Raw genomic sequence first — 13,185 nt, forward strand, 5'->3', positions numbered from 1 at the left:
TGAACACAAAAAACAGAGCAGATAACACTGCCCTCCTTAATCTCATATGGCTGGCTAACTCACATTGTCCTAAAATGTAGTAATCATACATCACAGTAATTTGAAGCCGGCTGCAGAGGGTACTAGTACAGGGTTCTGTTTTTGATTTTAATGTTTTGGGGGAAAAGCAGTATCACAAGGGACCCTACCCTTCAGGGAATTTTGTCTTGTTTGCATATAATGGTATTTACATGAATGCACAAGCAGGATGTCTCAGGGGTAACATGGGCATTTATAGGACTTGTTTTCAGGAGGATGCAATATATACAATATATACACAATCTACCAGATTAGCAACAGAGGCTAGTACTTCTGCTGACTGGCCTTGGAGAAACATGCAGACCAGGCTGACCCTGTGCTGTTTCTCCTGTTCCTCCGTAAATAAATCTGGGGATCAGGAACATCTTTTCACCAGGGGCTGAAATCCTCAACTTTGCCTGGCTTCCTTCATCCCTTCTGATCTTGGATTAAGTACGCTGCTACTATGGGTCAACTTCATGGTTGATTCCTCCCCTCTGTATGTCCCTAAATAAATAAAGACACACTTACACACAGAGGAATGGACTGCACTACTGCAGGGTTGTCAGGCACTCCTGTAAGACTTCCCTGCCCTTAAACATAATTGTATTATAGTTATCATGGATTTCATTGGCAGTAACAGAATTTTAAATATCAAACAGAAAGTTCTGTATATGGGGGCAAGCTTTCACTTAGCTTCAGTTGGCGTGTCAGCTGCAAGCCTCTGGGGACTGGAAAGCCCTAACTTATAACCTCATGTTTTCACCACTGCAATGTGCTTTACATGGGGCCACCCTTGAAACTGACTCTCCGGCTGCAACTGGTCCAAAATGCAGCAGCCCAAGTAGTAATGGGAAGTTGCAGGTTAAGTAATGTTACACCTTTGTGGAATTCACTGCACTGGTTACCAAAAGACTTCCAGCCCCAGTCCAAACTGCTGGTTTCATCCTTTAAAGCCCTACATGTTGAGGCACATGGGTACCTACAGAAGTACTTCTCCTGTCCAGAATAAGCCAGATGTGAGCATCCATCCCAAGAAGGATTGCTGAGGGTCCCCATTCCACAAGAGGTGAAGGGTGGACACTTTCTTGGTGGTGGCCTCCATGTTATGCAAGAGTTTGATATGTTTACTTTTGGCAACACTGTTAAGACCAAACCGTCCCAACAAGCTGTGGTAGAGACAATAGACGTGGGTTGCTTCTGTAATTGATTGCTCTATTATGTTTATGTTGATTTCATGGGTCTTTTTATTGTTGTAGTGCAAACCACCTTGAATCATTTGAAGCAGGGTGGTACACAACTCTTTGGATGATGGTAAGATCTACATTGGGCAAACTCATAAAGTTCCATCTTCCTCCTAAACTTAGGGTATGCTGTATTATAGGCTGTAACAGTATTCCATAGTTTACTCCCCCCGCCCCCAAATTATTCAGAAGATATTGAGCAGCAACTGACTGGGAAAAAGAGAGAAAGTTGCCATGAACAAAACAAGAAAAAGAAAAGGAATGGGAATGGGAAGGGAATTCGTGGCAGCCATTCAAAGAGAGGTTCTAATTGGCTAAGTGAGAATAAACACCCAGTGATATTGGTCTTTACAGACTGCATTGATAACAGTAATTAAATTTAGATGTAGAGAAATTTCTAGCTAGTGAGGCAGCTAGGAATAGACTCAGGAGAACATGCACCTGTCCAGTTCCGAGCGCCCAAAGCCCAGCTTCATCAAATAATTGCTAAGGATGCTGCAACAGCAGCAGGTGAGAAGTCATCAACACAAAAGAGCTGACATTACAACCAGGGTAGTTAAGAGCATGCTGGAGCTCATCAGGGTGACACACGTGTGTGTGTGTGTGCGCGTGCGCATGTATGTGCAACAAAGAGAGTTATGGAAAACTAGTCTGGGCAGGCTCACAGTTTAAAATGCCTGTTTTATTTTTACTAGGAAAATACATTATGTTTTTATTTGAAAAAAAAAACATGGTCATCTATATTATATAAAGCAACCTAGGCAGCTAACAAACACAGACATAATAAAAACAGAATTAAAACCCCAGCACACCATTGGCACCATAATGGTACCCGCTCAAAAAACCAAAAAACAAACAAACGCTGACATCGCACCCCAATGCCTGAGGGAAAAAACAGGCCTTAATGACCTTCGGAAGGCAAGATAGGTAGGGATCCTCCATAACTTGGGATGGTGGTGGTGGTGGTGGTGGGGAAGAGACTGTTCCAAGGGTAGGCACAGCTATGGAAAAGGCTTGCTTCCTAGGTCCTGCCAAATGACATTTAATGGAGGAGACCTGGAGCAAGCCCACCCTATCCAATCTATTAGGACAGGTAGATGTCCTCAAGGAGAGACAGTCCCTCAAATATACAAGTTTTTGCATATTCCTGAGTAATACACAGAGGTGTCTAAAGGGTTTCCTAATATGACCATTAAAACTAGTATCTAAAATTACATAATTACACTATCGTAGTCCATATTTTCATTTTTCACCAGCCCATGAAGATGAATCTGATGGTCTTCTGAGATGTCCTACTGTAATGCTGATACAAATCATGGACCCCTGGTGCTGCGGAGACAACTTGCCCAGTTAGAACCACACTTTCAATGACTGCAGAGATGTGAATGACGGTCTACCAGATAAAACAGCAGTGGCTAGCGTGATTAGGGAAGCAGCTCTTGGAACAAATTGAAGAACATCACGTACCAGGCAACATTCAGAGAATGATTTTTTAGGTGGCCGTGAAGGAAGGGGCAGGCCCTGATCCCACTCCCAGAATGCCATCGAGTTCTGGCGAATCAAGAACTCCTCTGATAGCTTGGAGGAGGCAAACAGAACCCATGGCAGAAACAGCAGATAGAGAAAAAGAAAATGATGAAATATGCATGCACATGAGTCAAGGGAGAACATCCCAAAAGGGAAGGTGGGGAGTACATACAGCACAGATATAAATAAATTCAAAGCATGGAAGAAGTTTACATCAACACAAGGCGATTTTTTTTAACCTCACTCCCCCTAAAAGAAGAAAGATGAACAATGGCTTGAATCATGGTGAAAAGGTTGTGCTTTAACTGATGTTCTTGAAAGGAGGAGAGAAAATGACAAATAAAATAAAAATACTGATAGATGCATTTAAGAAAGAATGTGGGAATCTCCCAGTTTCCAATTCAGCTATAAACAGATCACTTCCCTTTTTTAAAAGACCCACATCCCCCATGCAAATGGATTGCTTCTCTTTAGATAGTTCTAGAGAGGAAAAAAAATATTATATTGGATGTTCAAGATTCTGTATGCTTTTTTCAATTCTGGAAACATTATTAAATTGGTATTTGTTATTTATATGGAATAACAAGATTAAATGTCTTGTACTGGAAAATTGATAGATTACTTTAAATAACACGAAATTTGTTCCTTAAATTAGTTTAATTTAGTTTCCTATGAAAACTAGTTAGGAACACACAGCAACAAAATTGCTTTTGAGCACTTCATGCCTCAAAATATTCACTATCGAATTTGATAAAAGAACGATGCTGTTGGAGATGACTTTTGAATAATGTTGTCAAAGTTTCTGGAGTTGTGTGTAAAATGTAATAGGGATATGCCAAATATTCTGTGTATGAACTGTTCCATGCAGGGTAAAGGCTGGTTTTGAACAAGCTGTGCCTAAACTGAAACACATGTTTTGGGTGTTTTGGTCCATCCATGGAATGAAGTGGGACTGTTTTGTTCTGATAAGGGATAAAACTCTGTTGTTCTGGGCAGAAGTAATCTGGGGGAGATAAGAGTGGGAAGAAGCCACGGGCACTGATAGTGGCTATGGGGAGGTATGGGAAGGAGGGCGGGAAAGGGACAGCTAGTGAGTGGACAGTGGGATACAACATGTTGGGATATTGGTAGCAGCTAAGGAGAGCCAGGACAGGAGAAGAAGAAAGGCAGACAGGATGTCAGAGATGGGCCTGCACCAGTCCTGGTGTGGCAACAGGGACTGGGGGAGAGAGGAAGGGAAGACACAGGGGAGATGGGAGGGTGGGGCAGATGGTATCAGCTCCTCAAGGTAGGTCAGATCAAGGAACAGACAAACAGGCATTCCAGGAATGCTACCCTATTGCTGTAGGTATCATAACAGAATCTTGAAGGTCTATCCAAAACCTTCACTGCCCCTTTTTAGGCACAGCAAAGTCAAGACAGACTGTTCTGGGCCTCTTTCTCAGCCCTTTACTTTCCCAGGGCTGAGCAACCACTTCACTTCTCCCACCTCCTTCTCAAAGCCAGAGTTAAACTCCTCTATAGTCACCCAGAAGGACACATGCGGGGCAAGCAGTATCAGCCTTGTCTCATTAATCCCATAAAAACACTTAGGGATCCCTCTGGATTTTCTTCTGTCTGAAACCCAGAACAACCCAAATATTCCAGATTTTGTTGAGTAGTTTAGCATAATTATTTTTTCTTTTAATATCATTTTTTAAATTACAAAATTATGCATGGGTTTTGTATTTTGCACTGATTATGAATCAAGAGCCAGTTTAGTATAGTGGTTAAGGCATTAGGCTAGAAACCAGGAGACTGTGAGTTCTAGTCCCAGTCACTCTCTCTCAGCCCTAAGAAGCAGGCAAGGGCAAGCCACTTCTGAAATCTTGCCAAGAAAACTGCAGGGACTTGTTCAGGTTGTTGTCAGGAGTCAAAAATTGACTCAAAGGCACACACATCCAAACACAACTGGTTATGGATCAGCCCTTCCTTGCACATTAAGTGATTCAAGAAGAGTTTGGAAAATATTTATATAACTACAAATTACCAAGTTTTGTAGAAACCTATGATTTTATCAACCCCTATAACTTCAGAACTTACCTCCCTTAACTCATTGTCCAGGCCAATGTGTTCTGAATGTTGTCGAATACGATCTTTCCTCCGCTGGGCAGTAGCACTGCGACTCACCCACCGACTAGTTATTGAACAGAAAGGAAACAGTGAGAAAAAACTGCAACAAATGTCAGACATGCACATTTCATAGAAAACAGGTGCTTTTGTTCACAAGCCTCACATCTCAGAATAGGAAATGTGCAGAAGAGCATATTATGAACTGGACAGAAAGTGAAGGAAATAATTGAGAAAATACTGGCCAATGGAATTGCTGGCTGGGGAATTCTGGGAGTTGAAGTCCACACAGGTTAAAGTTGCCAAGGTTGAGAAACACTGGTCTAGACCAACCCTATCCAGGAAACATGCTTGTTTTTTCACTCACAGAGGCATTTCCATTCACAGGAGTGCTGAAACACTTTTTTTTTCTTTAAAGAAGTATGTGAAAAATATAAATCACAATGGTGTGTTATCAGATCTCATATACACCTTCCCAATTGCTCTGCCAACCTGCACTTCACGCAATACATTAAGTTCTTTTGTAAGTAATTACAAAGAATTACAGGATAATTAGCTGAGATTAGAGTATTAGTGAGTTTATTTAATCACTTCGATTTTGCAGCAATCATTTCTGATTACTCCAAGTTAACTAGCAGTTAGAAATCAATTGAGAAAAAAACCTAAATTTAGAATTTTTTTTATCACAACAGGGAAAATAAGAATAAGAATGGAAATATTAAAAATTTTAACATTTGCCTGAACTTGGGAAATCTATCTCCTAACATGCAGTGTTCTACTAGCAAGGTTTAAATGTAACATCCAGTGTACAGTGAGAAGTGCAGTTGTAATATAAGCTCTCTATACAGGTAGTCCTTGCTTAAAGACCATTTGTTTAGCAACGGTTTGGACTTATGATGGCGCCAAAACCCAACTTGAGACCAGTCCCTGCCCCTACGACCATCGCAGCATCCCCACGGTCACACGATTGCGATTCAGGCACTTGGCAACCAGTTTGCATTTACAATTGTTGCAGCGTCCCGCAGTCACGTGATCACCATTTTTGACCTTCCAAGCGAGCTTCCAGTAAGCAAAATCAATGGGGAACCACACGGTTTGCTTAACAATTATGTGATTTGCTTAATGGCCACAGCAAAAATGTTCATAAGGTTGGATTTACTTAACGACCCCATCACTTAGCAACTGAAATTTCGATCCCAATTGTGATCATTAAGTGAGGACTACCTGTACTGATCTACGTAAGGGCAGTATGTAAGACATGCTACTTATTATGATCTATAAAAGGGCAAAGGCTGCCCTCATTGTCATTTCTGGATATTCTTTGGGAAACCAGACTGAAAGTACATTAAGGAGTCTGCTGCCAGATATATTGGAACTGTAATTATAGTTGGCTGGGAATTTTGGGAATTGTAGGCCCGGTATCTGGAATAGCTGGGGAAAGGAACAGACTGCCTATGTTTCCTAGTAAACAAAGAAAATAGCATATATCACTACACTGCTATACATAACCTATTATTATTATGTTTCAAATCCTACTTGTTATTGATAGGCCCAGCTGCCAACACATCTGACTGAAGTTTGGGGAAGAAACCTTGCTCGTATTTGCCTTGACCTATCTTCATATCAAGCAAATGTGGATGAATTGCAGTGTGATCCATCTTTATCAGCCGTTGTTCAATAGCCTGAGCTGAAAGCAAAAGACGAACAGTCATATGAAAAGTTTAGTTTTTTTTTAAAGAGAGAGAGAAATCCCATGTGTGTATCACATTTACCTCTGGATCCTGCCCACCTGGAATACTATTTTATCATTTCATTCAGGACAGAGAAAAATAATAGCCACTAACGGATGACCTTATTCCAAGTTTTGGAAAGGCTTGATGGCAAAAAGGAAAGTAGAGGGAATTTTTTCATTCCTGACAAATCACTGGGGTTGTAGGCAGAAATAAACAATCCAGACAAAAGATTGTTGGATGGTCAAGGATTTCAAGCCAGGGGAATCAAAAGGAATAAAACTGTAGGTCACCTCCAACAGAATTCCTTTCGATAAATTTAAAAGCTACACAACAGAGAGAAATTCAACCTCTTTCCTCAATAGCAATACTATTATAAGAAAAGCTTCAGCTAATTAGACTTACCCTTTGATGTCACTTCAAGTACAGTCACCCCCTTAGATTAAGACAATATGTAATGGGAGATTATGTCAGAGCCAATTGTTTAAATGCAACCTTTTCCAAGCTGGGGCCCCTGAAATCCATCAGATTCCAAATCTCTTTCATAATCCCCAACCAGTATGCCCATTGTCCTTGGCCATCAGTTATTGATGTACTATTTTAGAATAATTGCATGCTATGCAAAGTCTCCCATAACCCATTGGTTTAATCAAACTACATAACTGCTTATGTGAATCAGGGATAGACAACATGGTGACTGCACCCCTAAGTGTGTGTGTGTGTATGTGTGTGTGTATTATCCATTCAATCCTGTCCAATTCTTGGAGATTACCTGGACAAGTCCTTGCAGTTTTCTTGGCAAGGTTTTTCAGAATAGTCCTCCAAAATTTATTCAAAATGGAATTTCTGAAATTTTGAAATCTTGCATGAAATTTTATTGAGCTCATATAAGATCTCAAACTGTGATTTCCAAAGTTTGTGAGATTTCAGTTACATCATGCATTTTAAGATCTTTGTTAGGGATTACTAGCTCATTACACAATGGCTCTGAGCTGTAGAAAATATGTCAGACTCCCATATATATAGTTTTAAGAAATGCCACAGCTTATCAATAGTTAAGTGTTATAATGTGTTTTCTGATTGCATATCTTCAAAAGCTACTTTGAAGCTTCCAATACAGCATGCCAATGTTTCTCAATCTCAGCAATGTGAAGAAGTATGGACTTCAACTCCCAGAATTCCCCAGTCTGCCTGGGGAATTCTGGGAGTTGAAGTCTATACCACTTCACGTTGCTGAGGTTGAGAAACATTGCAGCATGCCATTGATTAACCACCGTTGCTAGCAGAGTCAGGAATCACTGCTGGTTAGCTTCTGGGAGCAATTCATTTAATCCCGTTGATCCCCTAACCAGGTTGCTTTTTCCCATCCCCGGGTTAAAAAGACATCATTTCAACTTGAATGATTTAAGATATTTGGTTTACTCCTTAACCTCCCCAACCTCTTCTGAAATTGGGCCCCAAATTTGGCACTGGCCACATTAACTACAAATTAAAAGAACAGCTCCTGTCCAGAAGAAAGTTGAGGTTGAACTTCTTCTGCCCTATTTTTAGATTTTTTGGTTTTAAACCTGTGGCAGAGACTGCCTAACTTGTACTGATAATGGATACCACACTAGAAAACTTTACAGAGGAACAGAACAGAACAGAACAGTAAAACTATTTTAAAATACTGTAATGAACAAGGCCCAACTCAGATATCACAGCGTCTCAGAGTCACTTGGAGACTTAAATATATCTTTACAGAGATGGCATCTTTTTGGACAACAACCCAGTTACTATTCCTAAATACTTAGTGAAAATCCTAAAATCCTGACTTGAGCAATATAACTTCCAAATAGCAACAAGCCTATTTTTCTCCCTTTTTATTAAAAATGTAATTTAACATAGAAAATCTACCAATACCTGCTTCTTTCAATGTGCTACACTTCTGGTATGTCGATGTTCTTAGTGCGGGAATCCTGACGTTATAGAGTCTCATTTTTTCAATTTGGGAGTCAAACACTCGCAAAAATGAATCTTTTTCTTCCCACTGGGACATAATTTTATTGTCAATGAATGTTGCAAACATTTGGGTTTCAATGAAGTGGGAGAGGAAAGGAAGGTAAGGCTCGGGCTGATCTGAGAGAAATGAAGCCTAGAGAGGGAGAGAGAAAACAACAAGAAACAAAAGCAGTTTTATCATTTGCTATACTTGTGTCTCATTTCATTATTTGCTCACATGCAAGGTCCAATACAAAAGATAACTGCAATCGGGAAAAATCAATAGAGGCTGGATTTCATGGTGCAGACAACAGCTGAGAAACCTACCAGTCAGTATCTGCTTTAACTCTTCACAGCACCAACCGGCTGGAATGGGGAACACACAAACGTTCAGGGAAGGAGATGGTACACAAGAGAAATCTCCCCATATTATTTCCCATGTAAATTACATCCACATCAGTCACCATATAATTACTTGGTGGGCTACAAGGAGCATGACTGTAATGGGGGGAGCATGCTCCACTCAACTCACCCAAAAGCCAATTGGGTTGGAGCATGTGAATCTGTTCTATTTTCACTCTGATTGCAAACATGGGCAATATGCAGGTGGAGATGGACATCTTTTTTTTTTTGTCCATTCAATAGTGTCTGATTATTGGAGACTGCCTGGACAAGTCCCTGCATTTTTCTTGGCAAGGTTTTTCAGAAATGGTTTGCCCTTGCCTCCTTCCTACAGCTGAGAGAGAGGGACCGGCCCACGGTCATCCAGCTGGCTTCGTGCCTAAGGCGGAACAGAACTCACGGTCTCCTGGGTTTCTAACCTGATGCCTGAACCACTACACCAAACTGGCTCTCAGGGGCTAAATATTTATATATTTATATTTTTAATATTTAGGGGCTGACTATCCAGGGCTAAATACTTCAACAAAGGAGAGCCTTAACTGGATCACAGGAAAACTACATAAAAATATTTTCTGGAAAGAGAGAGAATAAACCTCTTTGCAAACCCTACTGGCCTTTCCACCCATGAACTGGAATGTATGTTTTTAAAGAAGGTAAGCAGGAATAACAGTCTAATATTAATGCTACATTTCAAAAGGGAGAAAAATTGGTATCAGCTTTGATTTAAACAAATGATAGAAATTTCTTCTCCAAAGTTGTTTCTCTCGCCCTTTTTTTTGCAATCAAACTAACTGTGCACATGAAATTAGCTTAGACCAAGTCATATTATTTGGATGATCTGTTCCACGTATCTTCTACAACCAATAGTACATCTCTAAACAAAAAACTTAAGGTGAAGGTCTGTCAACCTTACTTAGAAACCTTTTTGATTAGAGAAAGATTGAATACAGCATTGTATGAGCTAACAGTGAGCTTTGGGCATCCTAAAGATAAGGCAACTACACTAGCTTAGAAGAAAAAGCTCTGGTTTCTTTTACTTTGTCAAAATTTTGCATCTGTTCCCTGTTGGTCAGCCAGGATTCCCTGTCTTGTGCCGCTTGAATGACAAAAGCCTCATAATCGGAAAACATCTGCGTGAAGCGGTTGGCAAAGACCTCCCGGAGCTGCACATTCAGCTTGTAGTCCTTCAGCTCCTGTTCATCACAGTGGAGTTTGACATCTCTTTCTTTTTCTGCCAGAGAAGCAGTAATAGCCATTCTGTCTACTGCCACTCCTGTCCTCTTTGCCAAAGCATGGAGGCGGGCAATTGTCTCGTTGCCTTTGAGAAACTCATACATGTTGATGGTGTTGCTGGGCACATTTCCATTCTTTTTGTCATTGGCCAAGTCATTAAGGACAAGGTTTTTTAACTTGGCTGCACTCTCGCTGCAGTGCTGGCGACCCTCAAGGGGAATCCCAAACTGGAGGAGAACTTCTGAGATTTCTTGGATGAAATCCAGCTTGTTGGGAAACTGAGGAAGCTCTTCTGGTAACTCAATGAAGTGATTATCAATATCCACAAAACAGAGGTTGGCCTGGAAAAAACAAAAACCAATAAACCAGGTATGCAACAGAGGAGATTTACTTCTTATATGTTTACATAGAGAATAGAATGTGTAGATACAAGGATTTAGGATGAAATTCTCTTGTTATTCAGATTAGCAAATACTATTGGTAAATTCAATATTCAACCTATGTTTATCTTGCAGGATCATTGCAAAAACACCAAAAACAAACAAAAGGAATACCTTTCAGTGTTTGTATGATAATTACAGACATTACTGTATGGCTCTGAAGATACCCGTTATCCAGTATCGTAAATAATCTTAGTTTATTCAAGGATAAGTAGCATGGCAGTCATTATGTTTGGAGCAGCTAAATAAACCTGGATACCACCATGATTTATTTAGGATGTACAACTAATCAGGATCTCTGGCTTGTTCCTCTCTAAACAAGTTGGAATCAGAAGCCAAGAACAAGCCGAAGTTTTTTTCCTAGTTCACATGTGACACTGAACAAACCACAAGTGGTACTGGGCAAGCAGTGCTCATTTCTAGATAAACCAGAAGGAAACATTCTGACTTACTGCCGTATATGAGTGCAGCCGGTGGGTGATCGAACTACCATCATTTGCAAATCTCCATTTGCTTGTGTATCTTAATCACCCACTCCAAAAAGATGCATTATAGAAGAACTGCTCCACATTTTGATGCCTACAGCAGTTTTATCTTGTATGTTCATGAAACTAGAATAATTTCTATGTCTGCTATTGGGTTTTTAACTTTTATTTTTGTTCTCATCACTATGTTTTTTTTACAGTAACTTCAGGGTTTATTCTTTTTGTATTATATACTTGCCAATTTGGGATACAAACCAAAAAGGCAGTAAGTTCAATTTAAAAAAAAAAAGCACTCTAATCCTGTAACCCTGTAAGCAGGTAAAGCAGAAGAAGTTACATCATAATTAAATTACCAAAAAAAAAAAAGCAAAAATACCTGGAATATAGGAAGCAAAGTGTTTATTAGAAAATCCTTGGGGGACAAGATATTTTCAAACTCTTTCAAACTGATTGGAACCAATGCTGGGCTATTCTGTTGACAGACTGAATTTAGTCCAAATACCCTTTTATTTTATTTTATTTATTTATATTTCAAATTTCGTCACCACCCATTTCCCTCCAAAGAGTGAAGTTTGACCCTTTTGCCATGTTTGTAAGTATAAAGGAAATTATTTGCTTCTTGCTAGTAAAATCCAAATTTTCCTGCCTAAGCTGTTGCTTGACAATGAAGCCAACTGTCACCATGATACTAGAATGGATTCTCTGAAGTGTAAACCTCTATTTGGGACCGAAGAGTGAAATATATTAAGGGCTGTGATAGCAACCAGTGAAAGTCCAGATACAGAGGGATGCCATGGAAAAGACTAACTCTCCCTTTTGGGGGGAACTTGTATCTGGAACCTACTGGTCAAGATTCGCCTATGTTAAATGAACTGACCGTTGAAGCAAGTTTATTTCCCCCCAAAAGCTGAGTCCTTATATTTATATCTGCTGAAGAAGTATAACATGAAACCTACATATTTATAAAGACAATGGCAACTCAGTCTTGTTAGCCTTTGAATGGATGTCTCATTGCTATGTTGAAGAACTCCACTTTTGAGAACATACTTCTAATAGGAGGGGAAAGGATTGTAACCTGAATTAAAGGCCAATATTTCATTAATCAGGATGGTCAAAGGTTGAGAAATATTTTTAAAACACATCATCAAGCAGTGAAGGATTCCAAATCCAGCATTCCAAGGTTATTTTTGATGGGCTATATGTAGAATTCAGTTCTCTAGGATTTCCACACTTATTTTGGCTGTGGAAAGGCAATCTGCTTGCAAGTGCAACAGTAAAATTGTCTGCAGTATTGTAATTCTTTCTCCGCTTTCAGTTCAAATAGACTACCATCTATCAAGAGTTGATTTCAAAGACTTGTTAAACCCTACTTAATATTCTAAAAATGCAAAATGAGATTTGAACCCAGAAAGTCTGAAGAGATCATCTCTTCTAAAAGCACCCCATGACTACACGACGGCTGAGTAGCACCCTGAAGAATGTCTGATGACCAGCTGTTAGAATTTTATCCAGAATGCACAAGTGGTTTTATATTTAGCTCCTGAAGGCTAAAGCATCTGGTCCTAAGCAAGAAAAAGAAGGTAGAATTGAACTGCTGTTCCCTGGCACTCCTAGACTAAAGGATGAAATGCTGTTTCAAAAGGCCCACTATTAAATTTAGTCTCCAGCTTCTTCCCCTTATTTGTGGAGCCAATTGTGTTTTCCCTAGCCTGATGCCTCTCTTATATGTTAATCAGAGAAGATGAAGTCATATTGGGTGTAAAAGTAGCTTGAACAAAAATTAGTAACTGCAAGGATTTGCAAATTAAAGTCCAAATAATTCCCTAAGACAGAAGCTGTAATCCTTATGTGAGACTAGGCTGAATCTGCCATTAACTAAAGATGGAGCAGACACATATGCAGAGAGGACAAAAGCCAGGAAGCTTGTCTAAAAGATCCCTTCAGGGAGGTAGATAAGAAGGAAGCAAGTTGTTAAGGA

At 39.8% G+C, this 13,185-nt stretch overlaps 1 protein-coding gene and 1 long non-coding RNA gene across 4 annotated transcripts in view; both read right to left on the minus strand.

Annotated features, from left to right (window-relative positions):
* The window catches only part of LOC134501360 (uncharacterized), a 425,249-nt gene that overhangs the window by 37,981 nt on the left and 374,083 nt on the right, over positions 1-13,185 (minus strand). The window lies entirely within an intron of this gene.
* The window catches only part of DENND5B (DENN domain containing 5B), a 123,044-nt gene that overhangs the window by 37,981 nt on the left and 71,878 nt on the right, over positions 1-13,185 (minus strand). For all 3 annotated transcript variants that reach the window (XM_063309098.1, XM_063309097.1, XM_063309099.1), the window contains 4 exons: positions 10,087-10,623; positions 8,570-8,801; positions 6,474-6,624; positions 4,911-5,004 (listed from right to left, as the gene is read on the minus strand). In XM_063309098.1, the coding sequence (XP_063165168.1) occupies positions 4,911-5,004; positions 6,474-6,624; positions 8,570-8,801; positions 10,087-10,623 (1,014 nt within the window). The remainder of the gene's footprint in view (positions 1-4,910; positions 5,005-6,473; positions 6,625-8,569; positions 8,802-10,086; positions 10,624-13,185) is intronic.

Source organism: Candoia aspera, chromosome 7, assembly GCF_035149785.1.
Source record: "Candoia aspera isolate rCanAsp1 chromosome 7, rCanAsp1.hap2, whole genome shotgun sequence".
Classification (NCBI taxonomy): Eukaryota; Metazoa; Chordata; class Lepidosauria; order Squamata; family Boidae; genus Candoia; species Candoia aspera.